The sequence below is a fragment of the Tribolium castaneum genome, chromosome 2, assembly GCF_031307605.1.
Source record: "Tribolium castaneum strain GA2 chromosome 2, icTriCast1.1, whole genome shotgun sequence".
Lineage (NCBI taxonomy): Eukaryota > Metazoa > Arthropoda > Insecta > Coleoptera > Tenebrionidae > Tribolium > Tribolium castaneum.
In genome coordinates, this window is record NC_087395.1 from 26,615,441 (window position 1) to 26,642,598 (window position 27,158).

The 27,158-nt window shown below is 36.2% G+C and overlaps 6 protein-coding genes and 2 long non-coding RNA genes across 13 annotated transcripts in view; 5 read left to right on the forward strand and 3 right to left on the reverse strand.

The window, feature by feature from the left end:
- Positions 1-936, forward strand: part of Gprk2 (G protein-coupled receptor kinase 2) — a 36,611-nt gene extending 35,675 nt beyond the window's left edge. Inside the window, exon 9 of the mRNA XM_008200229.3 lies at positions 52-936. Within this exon, the coding sequence (XP_008198451.2) occupies positions 52-123 (72 nt within the window). The 3' untranslated portion in view covers positions 124-936. The remainder of the gene's footprint in view (positions 1-51) is intronic.
- Positions 407-1,698, reverse strand: LOC135265423 (uncharacterized). The gene is made up of 2 exons (XR_010333082.1): positions 1,344-1,698; positions 407-1,293 (listed from the first exon to the last, which is right to left on the reverse strand). It is a non-coding gene; the product is annotated as an uncharacterized LOC135265423 (long non-coding RNA).
- Positions 957-3,538, forward strand: LOC656295 (lysyl oxidase homolog 3). Its single transcript, XM_015983770.2, has 6 exons — positions 957-1,251; positions 1,819-1,968; positions 2,018-2,177; positions 2,241-2,398; positions 2,451-2,883; positions 3,095-3,538. The coding sequence occupies exons 1-6, from the start codon at positions 1,083-1,085 to the stop codon at positions 3,468-3,470; spliced, it is 1,446 nt and encodes a 481-aa protein (XP_015839256.1). The 5' UTR covers positions 957-1,082; the 3' UTR covers positions 3,471-3,538.
- Positions 3,539-4,386: 848 nt separating this feature from the next.
- Positions 4,387-10,468, forward strand: Pde6 (Phosphodiesterase 6). Its single transcript, XM_015983641.2, has 10 exons — positions 4,387-5,056; positions 6,363-6,611; positions 6,661-6,804; positions 6,863-7,232; positions 7,427-7,785; positions 8,826-9,149; positions 9,242-9,395; positions 9,480-9,625; positions 9,672-9,906; positions 10,104-10,468. Exons 1-10 carry the CDS (start codon positions 4,514-4,516, stop codon positions 10,229-10,231), a joined length of 2,652 nt encoding a protein of 883 aa, XP_015839127.1. The 5' UTR covers positions 4,387-4,513; the 3' UTR covers positions 10,232-10,468.
- Positions 4,959-6,228, reverse strand: LOC135265421 (uncharacterized). Its single transcript, XR_010333080.1, has 2 exons — positions 5,367-6,228; positions 4,959-5,307 (listed from the first exon to the last, which is right to left on the reverse strand). It is a non-coding gene; the product is annotated as an uncharacterized LOC135265421 (long non-coding RNA).
- On the reverse strand, positions 9,931-11,789 carry LOC656123 (uncharacterized protein). The gene is made up of 3 exons (XM_962672.4): positions 11,534-11,789; positions 11,327-11,479; positions 9,931-10,857 (listed from the first exon to the last, which is right to left on the reverse strand). Exons 1-3 carry the CDS (start codon positions 11,681-11,683, stop codon positions 10,717-10,719), a joined length of 444 nt encoding a protein of 147 aa, XP_967765.1. The 5' UTR covers positions 11,684-11,789; the 3' UTR covers positions 9,931-10,716.
- A 1,974-nt stretch (positions 11,790-13,763) lies between these two features.
- Positions 13,764-15,940, forward strand: LOC103314359 (uncharacterized). Its single transcript, XM_008200212.3, has 2 exons — positions 13,764-14,165; positions 15,335-15,940. The coding sequence occupies exons 1-2, from the start codon at positions 13,814-13,816 to the stop codon at positions 15,661-15,663; spliced, it is 681 nt and encodes a 226-aa protein (XP_008198434.1). The 5' UTR covers positions 13,764-13,813; the 3' UTR covers positions 15,664-15,940.
- A 51-nt stretch (positions 15,941-15,991) lies between these two features.
- Positions 15,992-25,416, forward strand: NPFR (Neuropeptide F receptor). 6 transcript variants are annotated; one of them, XM_064354901.1, is made up of 7 exons: positions 15,992-16,053; positions 16,109-16,160; positions 16,210-17,538; positions 21,425-21,630; positions 22,523-22,765; positions 23,223-23,480; positions 24,457-25,416. In XM_064354901.1, the coding sequence occupies exons 3-7, from the start codon at positions 17,523-17,525 to the stop codon at positions 24,970-24,972; spliced, it is 1,239 nt and encodes a 412-aa protein (XP_064210971.1). In that variant the 5' UTR covers positions 15,992-16,053; positions 16,109-16,160; positions 16,210-17,522; the 3' UTR covers positions 24,973-25,416. The 6 variants fall into 6 exon arrangements, with proteins under 6 accessions (XP_064210971.1, XP_008198438.1, XP_064210972.1 ...); XM_064354902.1 differs by lacking the exons at positions 15,992-16,053; positions 16,109-16,160; positions 16,210-17,538 and adding exons at positions 18,317-20,126; positions 20,184-20,505; XM_008200216.3 differs by lacking the exons at positions 15,992-16,053; positions 16,109-16,160 and having other exon boundaries at positions 16,167-17,862.
- The last annotated feature ends 1,742 nt before the right edge of the window (positions 25,417-27,158 follow it).

Below are 27,158 nucleotides of genomic sequence, written 5' to 3' on the forward strand. Positions count from 1 at the left end.
GGTCTAGTTTAGCCTGGTTGCAAACCAAATTTACAATTTTTTTCTTTGCAGAAGAAACAGCTGCCTAGGACCAAGCCTATCCCCATAAACCCCTCCTTGTTACCTCAAATGACAGAGAGCTGATGCCTCTAATAATTTAATTCAATGTCAACACACTTTCCTCCCCAACGTCTCATATTCGTCTTCCCTGAAATTTACGCACGACGATTGTTACATTTTTTGTATATATTTAAGTGTTGAAAGCATGCACAATGCCATTTTGGTAGATGATATATTTTTTATAAGTTTATTTTTTTGCGTGAGATTACTTTCGGGAGTCATCTACTGATGTGGAAACGGTTAGTTACACAGCTTCCGTGATAGATAGACAGTTAATTAAAACGTCTATATATCATGAAGGCTGTGGTTAGTTGTCTCAAAAACGTATTTGAATGTTGTTTTGTTTTCATTCCACAATCACGTCACCTAATGGATTAGATAATTGATGTATTTCAAGAAGGAAGAAAAAAGACCTTTTATATTATTTTATTGTGATATTTTATCTGTGTGTTTGTGTCTACCAGGACTTGATTTCAACGGCCCAATAATAAAGTTCAAAACAGATTTTAACTTGCCCAAGAATTTGTCTACATTAAGCTCAAATATTAGGATAGAAATCCATTAACTTTCAATTGTATGTATAAGCAGTTTGTATTGTTTTTTTATTTAATTTATACATTTTTTGAGCGACTGTTTTTTGTAAATTCGTTGGTCCGTCACTGTGAGATCATTAAACAGAGTGAATTTAAAAAAAAACGTCCAAACGTTTGTATGTATACTCCAGGAAACAATTCCTGACTCACGTTGACTGTCCAACCAAACTTTTTTTTAAATTATGCCTGTTTTGACTTTGTATTGAAATGATTTTTGATAATTAATTAAACATCTAAATCATAACAGCGTTTTATTGTCAACCACAAAACCAAATGCCTCGGCATTGTTTTCGTCATTATTTCGAGTTAAGTAAGAGGCGTTGATAAGAGGTCAACTGTCAGTGGCACGCACAAATCTGGGTTGTTCTCAATCACATTTATAATAAAATCATGAATGTTACAATTCTTTTAATGGTTTTATCGTCTCCCAGTCTTCTATTTGCCTCCAACTTTGATAATTCAAAACGCAAAAAAGCTTTTCTCGTGAAAAAACATCTCAAAAGACTTAAAAAAGTCGAAGGTGGGGTTAAACTAATTGGAGGAAGGGATGAATTTGAAGGTAACTATTTTGATAGTTAAGGTAGAACTATAATGGACAATTCTAAAACACAATTTTTAAGAAAAATAATAAATATGATTGGTTTTACTTACGATTAGATGTTGTTCCTAGGTTAAATCATTACCTCACAGACCAGTTCTTATCTCTTTTTAAGCATTTGTAACCAAATTAATGGGTTAAACAGCTTAATAATTTTAATGTTTTTATGGAAAATTCTAAGGTCCAAATGGTAAGAAAAACAAAGTATCAAGACCACTATAACAAATTAAATGATCAAAAAAAGCCTTTTCATTTTATTTTTAAATGACACGTATTTTTTTCCAAATTTATTTATTATTGTTAAGTCCCTCAGAAAGTAACGATATTTTCTCGTGCGGCTTGAACGTCATTTTTGTTTTAAAAAAATTCAATCCAATTTTCATTTAATCTATTTAAATTTGGTTACAATTATTTACAGACCTGTACCTTGATACAATTGGGCAACAACATCCAAATGTAAAAAAAACATTTTAGGTATCACTTTTCTTAATAATAAAAAAATTAAGGAGGCGAAATGGATTATTTTAGGTAACGTTGAAATTTTGCATGAGGGCCAATGGGGAGCTATTTGTGACGATGAATGGGACTCATCTGAGGCACATGTCGTTTGCCAACAACTGGGTTACCCCAAAGATTCCGGAAAAGCTACTGTTAGTTCATATTTCGGTCCCGCGAAACGTAAACTAACTCAAAACAAATACGAATTTTTCACGTATCCAACTTTTAGGCAAATTTTGGATGGATAATGTTTTTTGTAGCGGCAACGAGAGTGAAATAATCGATTGTCGCTTCGACGGTTGGGGCAACAATGATTGTACCTCGACGGAAGCAGCTGGAGTTATCTGTCACGAAGAAAAGCCAAAAGAGGAAACGACGAAGAAGGTGGAGTAAGTCGACGCGACCTTTGATCTCGCTAATAATTTCCAACTTGATTTAATTAAATTTTAAAGGGCGCCGCTGGCCCGACACGAGATTCGACTAAAGGGCGGAAGGGTCAAAAGTGAAGGTCGCGTCGAGATAAAAAATGAAAAGGGTCAATGGGCGAGTATTTGCGGAGACGGGTGGTCACTTCTCGAGGGCTTGGTCGTCTGTAAACACCTTGGATTAGGTTAAAAAAATCCTTTTTTTTTCACAAGATAAGACAAAAATTCATTATGTAGGATACGCCAGTGATGCACCTCAAACCGATTTCTTCGGAGGAAACATCACCGATAGTAGTTATTCCGGTGTGAGATGTCGCGGAAACGAAACTTCTTTCGGACAGTGTGTTCACGACCTGACCTCGAGGGGAAAATGTCAAAGTAGAGATGTTGCAGCCGTTTCGTGTGTTTCTCAAATGTCCGATTTGGTCATCGATCACATCGATCTGATGCGAACAGCACATTTAGAGGACCGACAATTATTTTTTCTTCAGTGTGCAATGGAAGAAAATTGTCTCGCATCTGAAGCCTACAAAATCCAAAAAGAAGACGGTTCTTGGCATTTGGAAACGCGAAGACTTCTCAGATTTACGGCGAGGATTTTTAACGCCGGGACGGCCGATTTCAGGCCAACTATACCCAAACATTTGTGGGAATGGCACATGTGCCACATGTAAGTTTTAATATAGTTTATTACTTCACTAAAAAATGAAATGGCAAATAGTGCCGTTTCCGGTTAATTACCGGCCGCGCACTTTTACTGACGTCAGCCCGAATAAACATTAATTTCGAACACAAATAACAATATCCATTTATGAGTTACCATTATTCGATGCAATAACAACATTCTTGCATGACAGGTCGTAAAATTTAATATGTTTCAGGCACTACCACAGCATGGAGGTATTCGCGACGTTTGATATTTACGACACGAAGGGTCTTAGAGTGGCCGAAGGTCATAAAGCGTCTTTTTGTCTCGAAGATAATCAATGTCTGCCTGGAGTCAAACCGAGATATGCTTGTGCGAATTACGGTGATCAGGGGATTTCAGTCAATTGTAGCGATATTTACAAGTACACTGTCGACTGTCAATGGGTCGATATATCCGAACTCGAACCGGGGATTTACACGCTCAAAGTCGCCATCAATCCCGAATTCAAAGTGCCTGAAATTACCTTCGAAAATAACGCGGCCGTTTGTCAATTTATCTATTCGGAAACGTTCGGAACCGTCACGAATTGCACCGTCCAAAGGCCCTGATGCACAATTCATATTACAAAAATGTATTTTCCTATTACTAAAAAAATAAAGTCCTAAACTGGGGTTTATTTTCCTATCCTTATTTCGGCGTAAATCTACGTCCAGCCTTCAACCTGTAGGGATTTTGGGCGTTAGGTAACGTAACACATTAGAGCCATTTTTGGTCTCTGACGTGACCAAATTCATTATGCAAAAATAATCACACGACACTAATGCGAAATTTTATTATAATAACCGGTCACATTTGGCATTAATATGGCATCCAATAAAACCAATTTGGTTTTACGTCTAACTTACGATGTGCATTCCGAAGCGCATTGTACCGTTTTTGGGGCTTTTGTGAGGCGAAAAAATGCGACCCAACGTGTCGATAAATCGCAATAAATAAATGTACGTAGAACAGCGTAAATAAACGCGCTTTAGCATGTTAATCAGGTAGATTAAAAAAACAGTTTAAAGGCACACTGGTGACACTTACAGAGGCGGAGGAATTAATTTATAACTTTAATAAATAAATAAATTATTGGAGAAGACATCTACGGATAAAAAATAAATAGGAACGACAGCGGTTATACAATTCGAAGTCGGTTAAATTTCTGGTAAACCAAAAGAATCGATTTACAAATTGAGTGTCTTTTGCAATCTCCGCTAATGTCTAGTTAGCATTTATAGTGGTATTACGTGGCCTGTAGCCGCGAATTACGGTAATTAAACGACCTATGTGTGTCCAGAGAGCCAAGTGTTGAAAAAATAGCTCCAAATGTTTGCAACAATTTTCGTAAAATTGAGTACTTTTGGAAGAAATTAAATATATTTCGTTTTTTTTTTAAACATAATTTTGAAAAAGCGTCTTGAATTATCCTTCCGTCTTTGATCCTGCGTCAGGTATCGCGTTTTGCGCATCCTTGATCAATACCTCGACGCATCTCTGTCCGGGCGAAGCATGTGCGTGTGGTGCTTCCAGTCGGCATGAGCCAGTGCAGTTCTCAGTCCTCCAACACCTGGACGCCATCCTCGCGGTGTCTCTAAGGACATGCGGGACGATGATGACGCCACCTGCCGCCGATGATGACCTGGTGTCGGCGGGCGAATGGCTGGAATCGAACGCCGCCGTCGTCGAGCAGTGGCTTAAACGGCACGCCTCCACAGAGTTTCGTAGACGCGTCCAGGAAGCCGTTGCAGATGCCAGACGCGTCTCCGTCGCTCCAGATCTTTTCCAGCGATGGCTGGTGCATCCACCTGCAGTGCGGCCCAGACGCGACCTGGAGGCTATGGAGGAGGACGAATTGTTTATGGAGTTGATACGGGACGTCGCCAACGAGCTAGACATTGACGTGCTGTGCCACAAGATATTGAGGAATGTGAGCTTGTTGACAAGAGCCGACAGGGGGTCCTTGTTTCTCGCTAGGGGAGATGGAGACGGCAAGTATCTGGTGGCGAAGCTGTTTGATGTTAGACATGATACCTCACTGGAGGAGGCCGTCAAAATGGCAAAGGCCGAAGAAATTAGGATTCCCTTTGGGGTGGGCATTGCGGGGACCGTCGCCAAAAATAAAATACTCATCAACATCACTGATGCCTACAATGTAAGTGCGTCAGGCCCAAAAATTTGACAAAAAATAAATGAAAATTGTTGTGATTTATAATTAACCGATGTTGTCGAAAATGTGGCGTTATGAAATCTCTCCAGACAGCGTCGTGTCATAATAACCCTTCGAAAATCAGCTTCGATCTCGTCCTCTTGATGCGGTAAATTTGACATGAGATAAGGGTAGTAAAACACGAATCACTTTTTAATGAATGCCTCGTTTTTAAATCATCCGTAATTTCACCTCCTCTAAAATTAGTCATGATTTAACGTGATTATAATATTTTATATGAAAACTAAACACAAACAATTTTGATGCGATTGTTTCGTAAAATAAACAACGTCATGGACGTATCTACATACTCTAAGTACGTCAACGAGAAAAAATGGGTCACCCCTCTCGCAGAGTGCAAAACGATTATCAATTTTTATGATAACTGACTCGAAAATCTAACAATATGTCAGGCAAAAATATCAAAGTTGGAAGCCACCTTTATGCTCCACGAAATTAAACTGCTTTCAGCGAATGCAATTTCAACTCGTGAAGAGGAAATTTGAGTTGGAGTAGGATCTCGAAAAGTTCGGTTTCATCGATTTTAAAACTTTCGGGATGAATAAATAAATAGAGTACGCCTCTGTGTTTTAAACACTCGCTCATTAGCGGTGGAAATGTGTCGAAAGGAAATTAACACCAAACCGGAAGTATCGACTATTGACAAGAGACGATTATAATTCCGGATTAAAATTGCTTGGGAACTATTACGTACTACTGATTTTTTTGATACAATACTAATTGGGCTAATTAAATAGGGGAAGGTTAAAGTGTCTTGGCGGTAATAGAAAACTAAAGAAAACTAAATCACGCCGGTTAGAGCACCCTGTTACAAAACTAGATTTACTTCGGAGATCGAAGTTTTGACCCATTTAAAAAATCCAATTTCTTTGAATTTGCTCTCGGAGAAACGTTCTAAAAATAAATAGCAAGAGTTTTGTTTGTGCGCAAATATACCACCGACCGACGAGATTAAAAACTAATGTCAGGTGTGTTTTCCCAAATACGTCTCAATCGTTCATTGCACTCGTTTTCTTATTGTATGCAAAAGTGTGGTTTCGGCGATCGATCCTTAATGAAATAATTTGTATGTTAATGTCGTCGATTTGCTCCACCATTTGTTGATTGCAGCTGAAAAAAAAAACAATAAATCGATTTCTTCCGACTCGTCCGTCCCGTCCATTATCCTTCGATTTCCCTCGAGACTCTCGAAATAAGCCACTGAATCAACAAAAGTCACGCGAATTTTCAGGATCCGCGTTTCAGCAGCGACATAGACCTTAAAACGGGCTACAAGACCAACTCGATACTATGCATGCCTATTTGCAATTACGAAGGCGAAGTTATTGGAGTCGCGCAAATTATTAACAAGACCAACGATAGTCAGGAGTTTACTTCGCACGACGTCGAGGTTTTCAGGAGGTATTTGACTTTCTGTGGGATTGGAATACAAAACGCCCAGCTATTCCAAGTCTCGGTGCTGGAGTACAAGAGGAATCAGGTGAGGCTGGTTGGATTAATTTCACCAGAAATGCTTGACTTTCTTACAGATTTTGCTAAACCTGGCACGTAGCATTTTCGAAGAACAGAATAATTTAGAATGTCTGGTGACGAAAATAATGAGAGAAGCGCAAGATTTATTAAAGTGCGAGAGATGCGCCGTGTACTTAATGGATCTGGATTGTGGAGAAGCGGTAAATAGTCGTCGAAAAATCATTTCTGGGTCGATTCTTCAATACTGGATCTTTGCAGAATCATTTGGAACGGATTTTAGAACGTCCGGGGAGAATAATTCGACGTCATGCTCCTCTAAACCGTGTCGAAAGTGGATCGGTGACGGCTGAAGACATGAGAGTGAGTGGCTTAAAAACTCCTTGTTCTTTCACAACAATTTTCGAATTGAGAGATGGAGGGAGTAATACTTTGGTATCTAGACCTTCTTCCTTCGATTTGCAATGTTCCACTTTGGCACAAATTGCAAGTTATGCCGCTTCCACCGGTCAAATTCTCAATATCGGAGATGTTAAAACGTGGCTTAGTGAACAACACAGTGAAGGCGATGCCGAATCGGCCAGAACCATCCTCTGTATGCCTATACTCAACGGCCAAAGAAATCTCATAGGTACGTAGGTTACAGTATTGTATTATTTTGCTGTCCCTACTAAAGCGAGAATTATTGTCAATAAAATTTATATATCGTCGAATCCATAAAAGAGCTTTAATAATTTATCCCTGCCTTAAATAGCGGCCAAGGAATCGAAACAATGAAAGATTTATGTTTGTTCAATTTGAAACATTGAAGGTTGGGTATTTCAGGTGTTGCCCAGCTAATAAATAAGGAAAACGGCGCCCCGTTTACCGAATGTGACGTTTCTTTGTTCGAAGCTTTTGCGATTTTTTGCGGTTTGGGTATTCATAATACCCAGATGTACGAAAACGCTTGCAAGTTGATGGCGAAGCAGAAAGTCGCTTTAGAATGTCTTTCTTATCACGCGACGGCAAGTAACGACGCTACGGAAAAACTGATCAAAGAGGATATCCCTTCAGCTGAAACTTACAACTTGTATAGCTTCACGTTCATCGATTTCGAACTTTCAGACGACGATACTTGCAAAGCCACAATACGGATGTTTTTAGAATGCAACTTGGTGCAACAATTTCACATTCCCTACGAGGTAAGTGGATTTTTCAACTCCAATCAATTGTTCGAAATGAAACAACACTTTACTCGTCTTTGAAACAATATTGCCTTTGAAAGCGACTCCTATCAATATTGTGATAGTTGCGGCTACTGAAAGGGTTTTGTTTAATTTTCCAACGTTGTGGCACTTGTCACAACAGGAAATTAAATTTCAACGTTGAAACGGAATGCGAGAATTAAAAACGTTTCTTCGCAAGCCGGAAATGAGCAAGTGACGAGTGACTTGTTAATGCAAACTTCTTTAAATTGAAAAAAAAAGTCAATAGTTTTTACAAACTTGACTATTAATTAATTTCGAGGATAAACTTGCACCGAAACGCTAAACTTGATGATTATTTGGATAATTGGATATTGAAAGGCTGTCTAATGGGGGGATGGCTATTGTTAATGGCGAAGCGGTTGTTGTCCCATTGTGCTCTCAACCGGGTAATAAACGCTTGACTAATCCAACATGGGGTTTACCGATAAAGCAATAATGCTACTAAAAAACTTGCCGGAAATCCCGATTTACCTATCTCAATTTTTTATTCACACTTTTGCACAAAATTCTTGTGGGAAATAACTATAGACAGATAACACCCTGTATCATCTTCTACGACAATTGCAAAAATAGTTTAATATTTAACATTTTACAAAGGTCAATAATGGACATTTTCCAGCTTGCTGAGACAGTTTTGCAATAAAGTTATTCTAATTTTGAAAAAAAAAAACAATTAAGAAATATTTTCTTTGTGAAAAGCGCAATATAGAGACTTTTCTATTTGCACATGAAACCTCTTGAGACCTCTGAAAAAACTCCCCTCCATGTACCCCGCAATTAATTGGTAATTTCAGAAATTCAGCTCCAAAGTAATTAAATCGTCTCGAAACTAGTTTCAAAGTGCTCCGTCTAAATCACTATTGATTTAAGATTTCATTTTAAATGGAAATTGTGGAAACTGCATCAAACTTGAAATGATTATTTCTGAAGGAGTTTCGCTATCGATCGCTTCACTTAATCATTGTGTTTCGCAGGTCTTGTGTCGTTGGATCCTGAGCGTAAAAAAGAATTATCGTCCGGTGAAATACCACAATTGGAGACATGCTCTAAACGTGGCCCAGACAATGTTTGCCATGTTCAAAACGGGAAAAATGGAGCGATTTATGAGCGATTTGGAAATGTTGGGGCTTTTGGTCGCCTGTTTGTGTCATGATTTAGACCATCGAGGTACAAATAACGCTTTCCAAACCAAAACCGAGTCTCCACTTGCGATTTTGTACTCTACCAGTACTATGGAGCACCATCACTTTGACCAGTGTGTCATGATTCTCAATACCGACAGCAATAATATATTCCAAGTAGGTGGGTTTAGTTTCAGATTTCAGGAACGGACTTTCAAAGCAGCGTTATGTTAGAGCGTTTCAAGTGTGATAATTTCGATTAATTTCAGGCTTTATCAACGGAGGACTACCGGAGGGTGATGAAGCTCGTAGAAACTGCGATTTTATCGACTGATCTCGCCATGTACTTCAAAAAGAGGAACAAATTTCTGGAACTGATTGAAAACGGCGAATTCGATTGGCAAAGCGACGATAAAAAGGACCGTAAGTCCGTGTAATTAGCACTTTAAGAGCTTCGCTTAATTAAAGACTGTTTTAACGATAGATCTAATCTCACACAATTTTCAGTACTTTCCGGAATGATGATGACTGCTTGCGATGTGAGTGCGATCGCAAAACCCTGGGAAGTGCAACATCGAGTGGCGAAACTAGTCGCTGATGAGTTTTTCGACCAGGGAGATATGGAAAAAATGCAACTGAAAGAACAACCAATCGTACGTCGACTTTGTTGTGATTCTATTGTCAGTTTTTTCCTTTCAGGCGATGATGGATCGTGAAAGAAAAGACGAATTGCCTCAGATGCAAGTGGGATTTATCGACGTCATTTGTTTACCGCTTTACCGAGTTTTATCGGAAACGTTTCCTTGGGTTAAACCCTTGTATCAAGGGACTTTGGAGAATCGCAAGCATTGGCAGGATTTGGCCGAAAAAGTCGAAATGGGCCTTACGTGGATTGATCACGATACCATTGATAAACCGGTTGAAGCGTTCGCTGGTGAGGGCAGTAACAAAACGCAAATCATAGACAAAATATTTATTAGAATTTCAAAAAAAACCTGTTAAGTAATAAATAATAAACATACACAATAATAAAAACCATTTTTACAATAAGACAAGTATAAAAATAATATTAGTTAACACAACTGACAAGTAATACAATAGCACCACCCGCAAAAATATTTTTTGTTTCAGATACAGAAGAGACCAAAGATATAGAATTAACAGTTCAAACTCTACACACCGCTCCAGCATGTCAGCAATTGCCTCCTTTGGGACACAAATTGAAACGTAATAAACACAAGTTATGTTGCATATTGTGACATACCCCCCATAAAGTGTCATTAATTAGTGTTTTCTTACACATTGTCATTGATATTCTAGAGAAAAAAAAATGCTCATAATATGTTACATCAGGGATGGTTTTTTTACAAACAACAAAAAAGAAAAGAGCAGAATGGTGATGCTTGAATCCAAAAAAGACATTTTGTAATTATATTTGTATCTAACAGCAAATAAACTGTATATAGAAAATAAAAAGTAAATTTGGAAAACATGAATACACTTATTCTTCCCATTTTGTTACTTACACACAAGTTGGACAAAAAAAGTTGCGCAATTTTGACCCGAAAATAAGTGGAAGACGGATCAATTCCGTGATATTGCTTAAAAATTGGCTAAACAAATTATCACCTTGTCCAACATAAAACGTACCAGTCTAAAGTTATTAGATATAGGATTGTAGACAAAGTTTATTTAGGTTTTTCTCTTACATAAAAAACTCCTGAGTGGAGTGCGACAATGTAAGTCATGCGTTTGGTGGCCTATCTAAACAACTTATTTCTATCACTCTCAGTCCTCTCATGCTGGGATCGGTCAATTTTAGACCGCGTGGTTCGTATACAGTCTGATTTTGTTCCGCTACAAACTTTGACACTTTTTTGAGACACTGCAACAAAAAGCACTAATTGAACATACACTATTAATATCTGTTTCAAAACCATAAAAACAACTGCCACTTTTCACAGTTGGTTTTCTCTTTTACTTTGTGTTACGAAATGCAATATAATTCTATAAGTTTTTGCTGACGCCTCAAACGTTTTTTCAGCAGTGATTATAGCCAATTCGGTGTAGCACTGATGAGACGTTTTAATAAAAAAGATGTTTAAATTTTTGTAAGGTCATTGATATCATTCATTAAACACGAATTCAGGTTATTTCAGGATTATATAAATAAAATAACAAACTTACTAGCGCGGCCTTGAGATTCCAACGTCAATTACGGCACAAATTAAACACTCTGTATACATAATAATGTCAAAAAATTGTATAATACCAACATGACAGGATCAATAGCGCCAGAAACAAATGAATACCACTCACTGTTGATGAATTTGGCCGTTTTTGCGTAAACTTACCTTTTCATAGTGAGTTTCTTTACAAATATAAATTAAATAGGCAGTGAGACACGCTAGACACCCTTCACAATACGTGGAGCAAGTGGCGCTTTCAGCCTCTGCGAAATAGCCATTCAGTCTATTGATTGTGGCTTCAAAAGCCTGCCTTTCTAACTACAATAAACCGAGATTTGTAAATATTTTAATAAAAATTGTGATCGTTCTTACTCTGCCATCTAATTCTTGTGGAAATCTAGTCTGGAATTTCACTACAGTTCCTTCACTATAATCCCTTTGGATGAAAACTTTCAAACATTGAGACGGTGCCATTTGTTCCGTCTCACCAGCTCTTGAGCCGTTATTGTGATGATTACTCATCGTGACTTAATTAGTTATAAGGAAAAGAAAATGCAAAAGACGAGATCAAATTATACTAATATCAACACACCTCCATTTTAGCTGTCACTTCAACAGGTTGGCCAACATGGGACGAGTGACGGCACCAGCGAAGCGCTAATTTTGAATTTCGAACACACTTTTGATGTAAAATAAACATCTCGCTCTTGAAATTTTATTTTAATTAAAGTAACATTGCCGGTAATGTTGTTAGAGCTATTTTTTTTAAATTAAAAAAAACTGGACTTGAAACACAAACAAGTTCATGCTTTCTTTTGCTCTAATTTAGTTTAAGTATGTAAATTTGTTTTGTTCCATGAAACATTTTTGAATGTAAAAATTCCACCTTTACCATGTCAAAAATCTTATTATAATAACAGTATTGCGAAATATGGAAATTTTTTATCTCAAATCTTGGATTGTGCGCGATGTAATAAGACGGTTGCTTGTTTCCGAGGTATTTTAGAGATACTTCTCTTCTAATTAAGTTTCAGTAAATTTCACATCCCGTCCTAGTAATTATAGATTGCTTTGGTCCCATTTGGCTATATATCGAGCGATAGGGTGCTCCCAAAACGTCGTTCCGGTGAAATATCTACTCACCGATACTAGAACGAAATTTATGACTTTATCTTCACGTATCAGAAATTTTATACAATACATAAGAAGATTTGTATCTGTTAAAAGGTTGCATGTCTTTAGAGTCGGACATCTGTTATTATCGTGTTATTTTATTGGCGATCATTGAGTCCCGTCCCACCTGAAGATAGAATAGAAATAAATTCTTTCAAAATCAATCGGCTTTGCTTGACCTAAATAACTCTCCACTCATTAAAGAGTAAAAATAATTAATCGGCCTACAACAAATTTTATTTCCAGCTAAGTAGAACACTGATTGTTTTACTTACTGAAAATTTATTTTTTCCAAAGTGGAATATCAGAGCAGGACATAACATTTTTATGCCTCTTCCAAACTAGTAATTTAACCTGCGGCCTGCGGTCAAGTTTAGGTATCTGATAATCGATTAAAAAAAATCTCCAACTAAGTGAACCAAAACTACATCGACCACAATCACAAGAATCGGCACAAATCACAGCCCTGTCGCCTAATAATCTAGGAAAAGCTAGACGAGTCGGCGGCGTCCTTAATTACGATTCCTCGTTAATCAAAAGTGATTTTTTTCGTTCCAGAAAATTTTAATGTGTCTTCGTATGACATGAAATTGTATCTCTCGTGAGAATATTACATTGACCACAAAAAAATACTATAACTTATCAAATTACGTGAAACTGGGGCGTCTAATGTGTCTGATGATAGTGCAAATGTCGTACAGTAGGACAATAACTCACAATTGCATTTTAGACTTATTGATTCTCTTTGGTTAAATGTCACTGCATACGAATGTGGTCATAAAGAGGCGAAAAACAACAAAATTGCTTTGGAAACGGCGAAAGCTCACGACTTTATTTATTTCCATAATTTAAGCCTCGCTTCTCCTCCAATTAATCTATATTTGAATCCGTGAAAGTGTCTTTTAATTAAAATTAATTCTTACAATATTTACAAAAATTATTAGTTATTCGGGCACGGAACAAAGCGTTATTTTTTCGAACATTTCGAAAAATAATCCTTTCTAGGATGCTGCAATCACTTTAAAACTTTTTTTGAGTAATTATTGGAAAACAATTTAACAAAATTTATTTTATTTTCCGCCGAAATCTATCATTCAAAAAATGCTTTTAAAGACTTTGTCTTTCACCAATTATTATTTTCTGAAATGTTTACTCAAAATGACATACTAGCAATGATGCGGGTGCTTTTAAGATATTTTGATTTATTATTTTATACGAATGAAGGAGAAACAAAAGGAGCAACAAGTCATAATCTAAATCTAAATAAATTTATCCATCCTGAAGCATTTTTTAAATTTTATCGAACGGGAAAACAGAAAAAACGTATCTAAACATTTATTATCTCATCAATAAAGTTTCTCAAAATGCGGTAACATATCTGCACCTGGAGGCGTATATTGCAGTCCCTCCAGTTCTTCGTTCCAATTATCCTTCATATAAGCAGTGAAGTGTCGTGAATTCCGTCATTTAGCCTTGACCATGCGTTGGTTCCCTTTCGTTCTATTCCTCGTTGGTGCGTCCTGCGACGACTACGTCGACGAGGTCCAAGGCCAGTGTTACTCCAACCCCAAATCTTCCTCCTGTGCCAAATACCAACTCGTTAAATACATTGACGATTATCGTCCCCAGGAGTGGAGTTTAACGCGTGAAGTGAAACTGATTTCGATACCTGGAGCAAACGTAAGTGCCGTCCACGCCGGAAGATACCTAGAGACCGACACCGAAGGGGTGAAATTGTTTAAGTATTTGAAACGAAAAGTAGCGAAATTTGTACGTGAGCAAGGGTTGGCAGTGGATTTGCCTGAAGAAGCGCAAGTGGTTAAAACAGTTGGTGAGTATGACCTCTCTGATAGTAAGAATTATCGAATTGTACCGTTTGAAAACAGAAGTAGTGTTGAATTTCTGGTGAATCTTGGCCTAGATTTTAATTACGCATATGATAATTATAAGACTAATTAGAGTAGGTACGCGGATAATTTTCCGCTTTCACTCGAATTTCCGGAATATTTATGAGACATACGAGGCAATTATTTCATTTTGTTTTATTTGAGATAAGTGTGGAGGAGTTGAATTATTCCGGTCGACAGTGCGTCTCAAACCTGGGGAAGAAATTGGATCAACACGATATCTAAACGAAACTACGGCAATTTGGCGTAAACTCTAAAAAATTGAGATTTCCTGTTTCTAGAAAAATTAATCTGGGAACTCGTTAGCACAATGAGCAAATTTTTGGCAACAATTGCAAAAACTTGAACAATAACAATTAGAAACACAGTTTATGTTTATTTATACGTTTTCTATTGTTTGTGTCGTACGTACATGTAACGACCCGCATAATAAACGCAAAGAGTCTGATAAAACTGATGGTTCTCGTAACAGTAAAAATTATTTACAATGTTTAATTTTTTTCCAATTCATATTTACATGAATAAAAGTAGTCAATTTAATCAATTTGTATTTTATCGTTTCTAGTATTCTGAAATAGTGTTTTTTTCTAACGGTTTTATCAGTTTAATCGTTTTTTTCCTTTCTAATGTACCAGAACCGGTGTACTAAAAAACCTATAATTTGTTTGACAAGTTATCATTCTACTTTTTTCTCCTTTATAACCCGAAATTATTCCATTGGTAAAAAAGCTGAGAGACCCGTCATTTTGCTTACGTCAGTGTTTTAATTAAAACCAAATCAATTACGTCTTTGTGCAGGTAATTACAGATCTTAGAAGCAGCCTAAAAGAAATAAATAAACCGTTTGAAGCCCGGCACGTTTTGCCGACAATTTAATTAATTTAGTTTGAAGACGACCAACGACATAATAAGGCTTCATCACTGTTTATTATTTAAAATGATCAAAACAGATTTGTTCCACATTCAAAATTTGGCTTGATACATCGTCTTCCAGTCACCTCATTACGCAAGAAAAACGATAAATTCTATACTTTGCTAACCCACATTTCAATCCAAAAAAACATAACGGACTCAACTAGTTATTAATTTGCAGGATCCGGTAGAGGCAAGAAAGAGAAGAAACAAATCATTCTGCCAATTTTAATCTTGATCAAACTATTCAAAGTTAAAATTTTGGTGACTTTGGCGTTAGCCGGAATTATCTTCATCAAAAAAATGCTCCTAGTGGCCGCTTTCATTTTGCCGGGAGTTGTAGCAGCGATTAAAGCACATTGCAAAGCGCAACAGTTCCATGTGGTACCATATCATGTCAATGAGGATCATTACACCCACGACCATGAGCACGAAGACGAAGGATATGCTATTTCGGGCTATGGAGGTGACAAACATTTCTGGGACAAGAAGCGATATTCATTTCTATAATGGATTATGAAAAATTGGAGGCAAAGTAACGGTTGCCACTTTTTTTGATGACTAGTCCAATAGTTTATTAATCCCAAAGACGGAGCACTCAAAAAAAGAAGAATTTGAAGATGGAATTTTTTCGTAACAGAAAATTTTAATTGGTTGGACAAGTAGGACTTAACATTTTATTTATTTTCACAAAATAGTACAAGACTGAATAATACTAACACTTATTTATTGATTAACTTAATTTATTGTAAACTTATCCGAATAAAACATTTACGATATGAATTTAGACGACTAGTATTTCACCGCGGTGTAATGATGGTTGCATATCTTATGTATGTAACAAATCATTTTTCAGGTTTCTGAAATTTAAAATTTTCTTCGAGAACATCTAATTAAAACGTGAGCTGATGCTGACGATCCCTTTTTTAACAGGAATTTTATCTTTGTCTTGCAGGAATAATATAGCCGTTACGACGACGAAATATTGATGTTTGCCAGCTTTATAAGTATCTGTTTTCATGAGACCGTTATGAAAAATTGTAAATAATATTTTAGAGGTCGTGAAAACAAGTCGTTACATGTAAAAAATTCCAAAATTTTTGCCCAATTTGATTCAAATTCTGCTCAAAGCATAATCCGAATTCCGGCTTAGGCTAACCCTGCGAAGAATTCCACTCTTGATACATTCGATTTGAATATTTACGAGCCCTAGATGCTCCCACATTTATAATGGTCGAATTAAGGGACGAGAGTTTTTCGATTTAAATAAGGTTGCGTTTGAAGAAAATTGTGTGGCCGCAAGCTACGAGAAATTAATTATTTAATGCGTTCATATTTACCTGAAAAATTTAACTGCGAATGTAATGAAAACAGGGCTTATTTATTCAACGGAGTAATTTCGCAACTGTTAATTATGTGCCTTCAGTTTGAATTAATGTTATGTGGGACTATCTTAGTTCTTAGTTTATGATAAGTGTCTTTCGAGTAGTGCGATAAAGTTTGGAGATAAAGCTCCACCTTCACTTGCAATTACATTGAACATTAGTTGGAGTTTGCGAAATTATTTTTCAATTAAATTTTGTGTGTTTATTGAACCGAGAAAAAAACGAGAAGTCTTTGGATATTTATAAAATTCAAATACATTCTTCTATGCCTTTGAACATAAATAAACAATCGATAAAGTGTCCAAAGCTTTTGAAATCCTTTCCAATATTAAATTTTGTTTTTGATTTAATTACGAAATTGCAACAATTCTATATGCTGAAAGCTTTTGTATAATTAGGTTTCAGTCTTAGAAGGTCTTATAACATGTAATTGAGTGAAGGGTCATTGAGAAGGACACGCTCGAAGCTTAGGTAATAAATAAGCAACTACTAGTAAGGCACTTTTAGCACAAACCATTTTTTTTTATAAAATTTACCTCGGTTTCTAAGGTACCTTTATAGTATGTGGCTCTGTTTGGAAAAATTGTGCGTAAAAATCCTTAAAGAACTAGTAGTTATAAGTAGATCTGATTCGGCCTTCATGAGCTTTATCAATGACAATAAGCGCTATTTGATGATAACACTGAAATCCGGCATAAACTATATCTAATCTAATAAAATTGTGGGTAGCTCAAAATGATGTTACAACTGATTGATTTTTTCGGCTAAATCTAATTCTGTGATGAAGAAATTATTTATAAATGAGACTTTTCAAAATCTGTTTTTCCGTCGTCACTTTACAAAATGAAATTTTCTGAAAGTCTCATATGTGGCACCTTCGATCGCGCCCGACTTTCGCTGTGCGAATTTCCTCTTGGAAAATTGTTAAAATTCCATCAGCTAAGAACATCCGCCTTCGCCATTTCGTCCACTCGAAGATGATTGATGAGTTTTTATTTGGGTAAATATTATCGAATTGTGACACGATCAATTATCACAGACCACAAAGCAAACAATCGCTTAATGGCAACACCTAACCAGCAGGCATGATAAATCATTGCTTCCTTTCAATGAACACCAAAAAATGTCAATAAAATTTGCTATTTATTAGAGTATCATGTGCAAGAGGAGGGCGGATGCGCCGCCGCCGCCTCTTATAAAGCTACAACCCGCTGAAGAAGGCGCAGTGTTTGTGGCGGCGTCACGCAGATTTTAGACGCGCCAAAAACTTTACAAACTTTATAACAGCGAGTGTTGTGAGGTGGTGAAGGTGAAAAATTTACCGGTACGTATGACAAAAAATACAAAATTCAATTTGAAACTTTATTACAAGTGTAGCAAAATGCTAATTGAATTGTGGGGGCTGAAGCTCTAGAGTTTTGCAGAGTAATTAATTTGAATGAAAATGAAAGGCTTATGCAAAATTTTCGAAAGAAATTAAAATCAATATTTTAAATTAACAAAAAATGTCTAAAGTTTGTTATTAAAAAAGTTTTCTTATTATTATTTCGCTCTCATTTATATCTGGTCAAGGCAATTCTCGAAATATATTAAACAAAAGAACAAAAACAATTTAACATTAAGAACAACGCCAAGTATCTACGCAATGCTTTCTACCTACAAAGTTTTTAATTACTTCTTTGACAATAGGAGTTGAAAAGGAATAAATAAACAAAAATTAAAAATACCATTCCTAATAATTTAAACTCTGTCGATTTTTTTGTTTTACATGAAAAAAGTAGATTTATTGTAGATTTATTTGTAGGAAAGCTAATGCTTGTGCTTTTTTTGAAGTTTAACGAGTTGTAAAATTATAATCTGGCGACGAAAGAACACAAAACAGAAGCAAAAAGCAATACGCAAGTTTTTACTATAGCAAATTGTTTGTTAGATTTATTACCAAAATAACGTTTCGTGAAAAAAATTATTAGAAAAATAAATTTTTGACTGAAACAAGATGCAGAAGGGACATAAAAAGATAAAAAAATAATTAAACTAAATAAAAGTTAAATTAGGACTAACGCAAATATGTATATACAAAGCTTTCCGTCTTTTTAATTATCCTTTTAAAAAGAGTTGGGAAGATAAAAGCAAAAGGAGCTGAAACAAACCTTAATACTTTATTTAGGTGGGTTTTAATCTTTGAAATAAATATTTTGAACATGCTATTAAATGTGTTGCCAAAAAATTGTCGTAATGCCTCGTTCTGATTACCCTAATCACCACCATAAACATTCAATCCGTCGCTCAAAATACGTCCAAAAAAAAGTATTAAATCTGCGGATCGATCCGGAAAAACCAACTTTCATCTTTTAATATCTCGTGGCATAAATTACGTGGAACTTTTGAATATAACTTGATTTGTAAGTAATATATGTCAGTTGCAAGTTGCGTAATTTTGTAATTATTTCCACCAGAGCAGTTATTTAAACGCGCCAAACAAATAAACGTTTCGAGGAATCCTCTTTTGTTTTGTGTTTTTTCTAGACATAAAAATTGTAATATTTTGGCAAGAGTGTATTTATTGGAACGGTTCCCGATCGGAAAAATAAATATCGCTAATTGGATAAATAATCCGATTTTGAAAATTATTAATAATGTGGTCATTTTACGACCACTAATGAAGCGAACATATCTAAAATTAGTTCTTTTCAAGAGGGGATTTATGAATCCGTGAAAATGAATGCGAAGCAATTTGAGAAATGGAACGATTAGGTCCCGTAACGGTTGTCTTTCAGATTTACATAATTGGACCTCTTTAGATGATACATCCTGTAGATTTACATTTTGATTAGATTTTCGTGGTTTTGCAGCTTTTCGTCTCGTGGAGCATAACGATCAACAACAACATTCGGTTATTCAAATGCGCTTAATGTTTCTTGAATTTTTTATTATAACATAGTTCGGGGAGAGTTTTTGTCAACTTTGGGTGGGTTTTATGGAAATTAAGCTCGATTTATTATCGCAGAGGTGTCACCTAAACCCAAAACAACATAATTAATTGAATCAATAGAAAATTAGAAAATTTTGGCTAAATTTCAGTGATTTAGAATTGTCGTAGGGCTCTCTTAGCTCCTGTTTGGTAATTTATTATCAGTGTCGGTGCAGTAAAGCTTTTGTCACTTACTTGGCTTAAACTTGCTCCTAAACCAAGTTCTTCATGTTCCTTTGTGCTTAACATAATTAAAGTGTCGGCATTGTTACGGCAGCCACTTTTACCCTATTGAAAAATCGAATTAAGTCGCTGCCGCTGCGACATTTGTCAATTTCCGGGTTGTATTCGCGTCCATTTACCGTTTTTAATTATCAACATGACATGTGGCTGATAAAACCGGGATTTTTCCGTCGAAAATCAAACATACAGTCCTTTTGTAAATTTAGGGAAACGATAGGTACACTTGAAACTGTTTAACATCGAACTTCCATTAAGTCTATAATAATAAAAGCTTTCATCGATAATCCTTTTTACCTGAAGGATGGGCTTTGACGCTAAACAATTTTCGGATAGTTTGTAATGAAATTGTGGGTGAAGAGAGATACTGAAAAAAGGTGGACACAGGTTTTTTGCATAATTACCGAGCAGCACAATGAATTATTTATTTTCAGGAAAATTAAACTTGTACTGATTTGCAGTTTCATAAAAGGGATCTGAAACTCAATCGAATTTGGAATTTTAATAAAACTGTTAAAGGAAAGCAAGCCACCACAAAGAAATATTTCAGTTTGAAGAGCAATTTTTCAGATTTTCTTCCAGATTTAGACGAAATGAATCGCTCTCTCAAAGAACAAGTTTCAAAATTACGTAATGGAAGCAAATAAAGAATAGTTTCTGTTTTGAAAACATCATGTTTTCAATTGAGTCTTATTATTTATTCAATTAACCTGAACGTATCCTAGACTTTCCTTTGTGAATAACAAGAAAATACAGGTAATCATTTATACGAATTTGCCAGAGACGAACTCGAGTATATTTCGCTTGGTAGGAGAAATGAGGACATTATTTAACCCGATTTATCTCCGTCAACCATTTTCTTCTCTAGTTGTGGGAATTAAAGACCAGGGAATTCTTTCCTGGCCGATTTTCCATAAGCAAACTCCGGTTTATTTACTTCCAACGACATATAGATCGCATGTTTTTTCCGACTTTTTCGCGATTTATCTCACGATGTCTACAATTACGAATAAAATTTGCATTTTTTAGGTCGTAAATTGTCCACGCCCATTTATATACAATCGTAAACAGGGTTAGAGGGCGGTTCCAAAAAACGTATTAATTGTCCGAGTGAAAAAAGCTTTTACGGCAAATGTCGCGGAAAAAATGAAACGGAATATTGCCATAATAACGTTTTAAGGGGTGATAAATCGCTCGAGTGATATCATTTTAGGGACATTTCGAGCCGGCTATTCTCTTAGTTGGCGCTTTTATCGCGCGAGATGCTTATCGGCTTTTAAAAAAATATTGTGGGATAAAAGGAGCGATTTAATTTATTGAAGGATTTCGCAACGAAACTTTCGTTTGTAGACTGTGATTTTGGTTAACTTTGTAATTTGAGGGTCGGTTTGTAATAATTGTCGGGATCGAGTAAATATTTTTGGTGGCGAGACTATTAATAGCTTTTGGGGTTGGAAGCTGAGACAAAACAACAACTGAGGAAAATTCCACATCTTCATCATTACTTATTTAGAAATAATGTTAAGCAGAGAAAAAAATTGGGGGAAAAACATTGTTTCGTGGAGAGGCTCATTCATTCTAATTAAATTTAATGAAATTTTATCAACAACTCCCTGGTTATTTTTTCGTGTTGCGTGTAATTATCCACTTGATGAAATTCCATTCATTTTTTCAGGTGTGCCATGTTGTGTTGAATCAATGGATCCGAATCACACAATCCCTCAAAATATCTCGTCCCTTTTGGACGAGAGTCGAAAAGTTGATCCTCAACTCTATGACAGATATTTAAGAAACAGGGCCATTGATGAACCGGCTTGTACGGCCCTTATAGCAATGTATAGTGTGCTCATTGTTTTGGGAGCTTTAGGAAACACTTTAGTGGTGAGTTTAAAGATAACAATGCTTTGTCTATTATGCTCGAAAAAAACTAGCTTTTAATTAAAGTTTAGCTGGTAAATACCCCTTGTTCGATATCTTTATTTGCGTCGCAGCGCCGTAAATGACTAAACGTTCGCAAGGATAAGAAGTAAACGAGGAAAAAGCTCGTGATATCGGAACTTAACGGGTCATGTCAGTTGTTTAACATTTTACCGGCTTTGGGGTAAATTCCCGAAATTAGATTTTCAGACACGAGAACTCACTCCCGACTTTTTTATTAGTCATAATTCGCATTGAAAGCTTTGTCGAGTCGTAGAAAGTTAAGGCTAATTTGGACCGATCAAAGATTAGGTTAACAGATAAATCAGGTAAGTTAGAAGCATTTATTGGTCATTTCGTGTGGATTTGGTCCGGATTTAGGGTTACGACGAAGTGAATAGAAATTGTAGCTCCGCGTGGGCTAATAAATTCATTGCGAAGAGTAGAATTGTAAAATTTGAATGGGAATTTGACTGTGTATAGCTTTAATTAGAGCAACTACAAAGTTTACGTATGGAAGATCATAAAAAGAGTAATTGTCGAGCTATTACATTACATGGTTAGCTATACTTATGTTTTTATTCTTACTAAACGTTCAACCCACTACTAAAAAGGGTCAAATGAAGTATCAGTTCATTATCACGCGCCTAATATTTGTCAAACACTCAAATACTGCATTCAATTAAAAGCAGAAAGAGTCAATAACGTCACACCAAATATTTTTCTTCAAACCCGTACAAGAAGCCTAGAAAACTCTCCGGTAAACACGTCTCGTTTATTATGTGGAAAATAAACTTTTCTTTATGCAAATATCAAAGCAAGACTTTTCCTCTTCTGAAAGTTTTTCTTGTTTCAGATAGTTTCAGTAATTCGCAAACCAGCAATGCGTACTCCTCGAAATATGTTTATTTTAAATTTGGCTGTATCTGATCTTCTCTTGTGTACTGTAACCATGCCTTTGACTTTGATGGAGATCATCACGAAATATTTTCCGCTAGGAAATAACGTGTTTATTTGCAAAATTGTGGGACCTTTACAAGCCACCAGTATCTTCGTATCAACGATTTCAATAACGGCCATTGCGCTGGACAGGTACCAGGTATGGTTGTGTTTTTTTTGTTTGTTGTTAAATGCTTAAATTTTGCGGTGAATTAAACGTCAGTAAAAAGTGCGTGTTTGAAATTTATGGTCGGTTTTCGTTGTGATGGAAGTATTTATGTTCTGACGCTGAAAACTATACATACCTTTGGTTATTTATTGGCTTAGTGAACGTATGTTCAGAGTCTGTCTTTTGTCCGATCGATGTAGTGAAATATTTGTTATTTTTGAAAGTTGATCAGTAATAAATTCTGCTTGGAAACACGACCGGATAACAGAATTAAATCCGAGCCTAACGAAACATTTAAGAAGCTTTCGCGTTTATTCCCTTAGCTTCCACCTGTCTATTTTCCTTAATCCGGGCCGATTTTCCCAACGCCATTCAACGTTATGTTTATTAATGAATACAAATCTTTCCGTTTATTTATTTAAACGAATTCAACTCGTTCTATTCAAAGGTAATCGTCTACCCGACCAAAGAAAGCCTCCAGCTCTTTGGGGCTGTAATCATCCTAGGTCTTATATGGCTCTTGGCCCTTTTCCTTTCGACTCCTTTGTACATAGTGAAGCAGCTCAACACCCACAACATCTCTCTCGGGAAAGGCATCGACGAACTCAACTTTTGCATCGAAGACTGGCCTTTTGACCACGGAAGGGCTTACTATTCCGTCTTCTCCCTCATCTTCCAGTACATCGTACCCATCATTACCGTTTCGGTAAGGCCTTATTTAAATGTTACACCAGCTTCGAGATTGGGTTTCGGAGGGCGATACGTGACTCGTATGGGGGCGTAAATATCCTCAAAGGATACGTGAGAATTACACAAACACAGAGTTATAGTCTTGTTGTATAAATCCGAGGATTGGGAAGCCAAATATGCATCCTTGACCCGATTCGAACCATTTTTGAGCTTAATTTATGGTCGAAATAATTATTGCGTTAGTTCGATAATGTCGACATAAATCAAGTACCGGTCAAATGTGCAATTACTATCGGGAATTTTTACGAAATGTTTGGAATTTATGGAAGCAGCAATATCGTGTTGTTATAACTTAAGAAACAATAACATTATTAACGTCAAGTCTTGTTCAATGAAACGACCGAATTTTTGCAATGCAATAAAATCTCGCCGTGTTATAAAACAGAATCAAAGATCGTGTAAACATAGATCGGGCAAACATCCAAGCTTTTGTTTCCAAACAAAACAATAGATTTTTGCAACGATCGCACCTCAATTGCTGAATTTAATGCAACGAATTTATTCTGATACGTTAAGCTTTCGAGAATGTTTCAATAAAACAATAACTGTGCACATTTTACGATATAATCCTGTTTCACGGAACCTTTTGTGACTGATTAGAAACGAGCAGAAATGTTTGTAATTTTTTATATCAACGTTGACAGCTACATATCTGCATGGTTTGAGTGTTTTTTGCTTTTAGCCATGTCTAAAGTAAATTAATAATGATTGATGCGTTTTCAAGCGGATTTCGCCTGATACAAAATGGGGGAATACATTATTTGTTTGATAAACACAATCCAAATATTTTTCATCTTTGATTAACTTGATTTAGTGTCACTAACTGTTATCGTTTCGTTTAAATTCTTTATTGTTGTATTGTTGGTGGCATAACCAGCGAAAGTCGGAATAAATTTTTCGCTTTGCTGATTGCATAATTTGTCTTTCCACAGGCTGCCTATTTGCGCATCTCTTATAAATTGCGCTACCGCTTCGCTGCTGGTTTCGTCAGCAGTGACGAATCGTCGCAAAAAGGCCGCCGCCAACTGCGAGGTCGCCGCCTCCAACGCACCAACCTCCTTCTGGGTTCAATCGCCATCATCTTCTGCATCAGTTGGCTGCCCCTCAACCTCTTCAACTTGATCGCAGACTTGAACAATTTCCCAACCACATCTCAGCCCATGATGATCGGTTACGCCGTTTGCCACATGATGGGCATGTCCTCGGCATGTTCAAATCCGGTGCTTTATGGTTGTCTCAACGAAAACTTTTGGAAAGAATTCAAAGACATTTTGTGCATTTCGTCGGAAAAAAACGACGCGTCCGGCGGGGAATCCCAGAAGTTGTCCATTAGGAATAAGTTTAATAAAGTGTTGGGTCGGAGTAAGCCCGATTTAGTGACCGGTGTGACGGAATACCAACCTTGTAACACCGCGAGCAGCGATATGACGGTACTAACCAAGTGCTAGCCATTAAGGAACTTACGGACGAGGAGTAACGGGAGAGAGTCGAGTGTAAATAGAACGCAACAAATGTGACTGATTTTTTAGGAAGTAATTTGTGTCGTGTGTGATTGGGACTTGAGCCTAGATCCTGTTACAGTCCAGACAAATTAGAGGGGTGTGGCGCCATGTTGGAAAGATGGCGGTTTGTGACGCCATCTTTACAGCAAATCTAATTTGTGCAGGATTAAAGGTCACGACATCGGCGAGTCCACGGTGTCAAGTGACATGAAATGGTCTAGGCTTGAGACCAACTCTTCAATGTCAAATAGTTAACTCGAATTTGTGTTAACAATGCCTGTGAACGCTGTCAATTTATATCCTAGTCCACTGTATTATTAAAAATAAAGTTTATGTGATGTTTGTATAAATTATTATTAATGTTTTGAAATAAATAGTTTGTTTTATAAACTTTGTGTTATTTATTTTACACAACACCGTTGGAAAAATGGTGGAGGCGCCGGAAAAATGAAACAACTTGCGTTTTCATTTGCTCGTGTTAGGTGAAAACGCTTAATCGCGTAGAAGACAAAACTATAAATTCGGGCACGTTAGCGTGGAAGTAGCAAACTCTGCATAAAAAGCTCTATAGCTTTCGGTTTCGCACACAGAGAATATTTCCCTGACGTCCCCTAAATCGTAAACTTTCCTGCTTGGTAAGTAAATAGATGTTAAAAAGCTCGCTTTTGCAACAAACCGTGATTTATGAGACAAAACTGAATCCCGATAAGCGATTAGTCTTCACTTGTTCGGACGTAAATTTATCGGAAAAGTCAAACAAATAAGAAGAAAACGACCTCAACGATTGATTACGATTAAGTTACGAGTGATTTTCCACTTTTTGCAACCATCTGTCACATTTCACCTTTTACATCATTTCTTAGCAAAAGCACTTTAAGTCTTCCACATTTACCAAATCGACTGTGCTTTACGCTAGATCACATTTTAATGAAATTCCTTGCATCTAATACCTCTGAAAAAATACGCCCTTTATGACAGGAAAGGGCCCAGTCGTTCAGTTTTAATAAAGTTATGAACGCAAAATGAAACATCAACTTGATGAACAATTTATTTTAATTGGAATGTCCCGGAAAAGTTGTCGACAAGTCGAAATATTTCATTAGGTTGGAGGTCGGATTTAATTGAAGAAAGTTTACATCAGGGATTTTTTTCGCGAAAACTTTCTGATTATAATAATGTGGAAAAAATGTAACTTATTAAACATAGACTTTACGAAAAAAAAATGTCTAAGCGGAACCGATTGTCACTGCTGGAATAAGGACAGGATGGTTATAGCCGATTGACCGCGTTTATTACGTCAATGGATTACAATTGATTGCTGCTTAGTTTCAGTTTTGGGGCTGTTGATCATTTTAACGCGTCAGTTAACGCGAGAGGGTTAATTAAAAGGAATTTCGCGAAAGACTTGAATTTTCTTCCAAGGATGAGAAATGAATAATAAAAATTTCAGTTTTCAATATTCAATAAAAAGGTTTGCTTCACTCCTTCACTTCAAGAGTATTCACAATTTCATTACAGGAAATAATTATTTTCCTCTCTCACACCCAATTCACGTTCCCATGCAACCGTCTCGATTTATCTTTTATTCGTTTCGTGTGTATTTCATTGGACCTCTTCCACTAAAACCAGAATTATTTTTGTAGTATATCATTCACTTTATTCTTTTTATTGTAATTAAGATTAAATGGAATTCTTTAAGGTTTTGTATGAAAATCTCTGTTTATTGGAAATTAAATTATGTTCCGTAAATTAAATGTGTTCTGGACTTTTGCAAAAAATAAACAATTTATTTCAATTAGCGATGCTATGTGAAACGGTGTGGCTTTGCCATTGTTTCAACGCGAAATGAAAGGTCGCGACTTGCGATCGCACAAAAATAGAAAACACAATAATACATGATTAAAGTGTCTGTATAAAAGAATAAAAAATCAGTCTTTTCTAAAAATAGTTGTCTTAATTTTCTCAAACCAGCCAACAAAATATTAGTAAAAGTCATAGTTATTTTTCACTTTTTTAGCCTCGGTATATTTATCATTTAATTGCTACTTAACGAAGGAAATGCGAAACCAGTTTCAATATTTATTACCCTAATTGAGAAATGCACATCACACCACATCAATTTAAAGTATGTT

Bases quoted from the DNA above. Each gene is read 5' to 3' on its own strand.
- LOC656295 (XM_015983770.2), top strand. From the start codon at position 1,083: ATGAATGTTACAATTCTTTTAATGGTTTTATCGTCTCCCAGTCTTCTA. The intron at 1,252-1,818 runs GTAACTATTTTG...GGATTATTTTAG, and splicing joins AGGAAGGGATGAATTTGAAG to GTAACGTTGAAATTTTGCAT. The intron at 2,178-2,240 runs GTAAGTCGACGC...TAAATTTTAAAG, and splicing joins GAAACGACGAAGAAGGTGGA to GGCGCCGCTGGCCCGACACG.
- Pde6 (XM_015983641.2), top strand. From the start codon at position 4,514: ATGATGACGCCACCTGCCGCCGATGATGACCTGGTGTCGGCGGGCGAA. The intron at 5,057-6,362 runs GTAAGTGCGTCA...GCGAATTTTCAG, and splicing joins ACATCACTGATGCCTACAAT to GATCCGCGTTTCAGCAGCGA. The intron at 6,805-6,862 runs GTAAATAGTCGT...GGATCTTTGCAG, and splicing joins ATCTGGATTGTGGAGAAGCG to AATCATTTGGAACGGATTTT.
- LOC656123 (XM_962672.4), bottom strand. From the start codon at position 11,683: ATGAGTAATCATCACAATAACGGCTCAAGAGCTGGTGAGACGGAACAA. The intron at 11,480-11,533 runs GTAAGAACGATC...GGTTTATTGTAG, and splicing joins CACAAGAATTAGATGGCAGA to TTAGAAAGGCAGGCTTTTGA. The intron at 10,858-11,326 runs GTAAGTTTACGC...TTTTTGTTGCAG, and splicing joins AAGAAACTCACTATGAAAAG to TGTCTCAAAAAAGTGTCAAA.
- LOC103314359 (XM_008200212.3), top strand. From the start codon at position 13,814: ATGCGTTGGTTCCCTTTCGTTCTATTCCTCGTTGGTGCGTCCTGCGAC. The intron at 14,166-15,334 runs GTGAGTATGACC...ATTAATTTGCAG, and splicing joins GCAAGTGGTTAAAACAGTTG to GATCCGGTAGAGGCAAGAAA.
- NPFR (XM_064354900.1), top strand. From the start codon at position 21,268: ATGTTAAGCAGAGAAAAAAATTGGGGGAAAAACATTGTTTCGTGGAGA. The intron at 21,631-22,522 runs GTGAGTTTAAAG...TTCTTGTTTCAG, and splicing joins CTTTAGGAAACACTTTAGTG to ATAGTTTCAGTAATTCGCAA. The intron at 23,481-24,456 runs GTAAGGCCTTAT...GTCTTTCCACAG, and splicing joins TACCCATCATTACCGTTTCG to GCTGCCTATTTGCGCATCTC.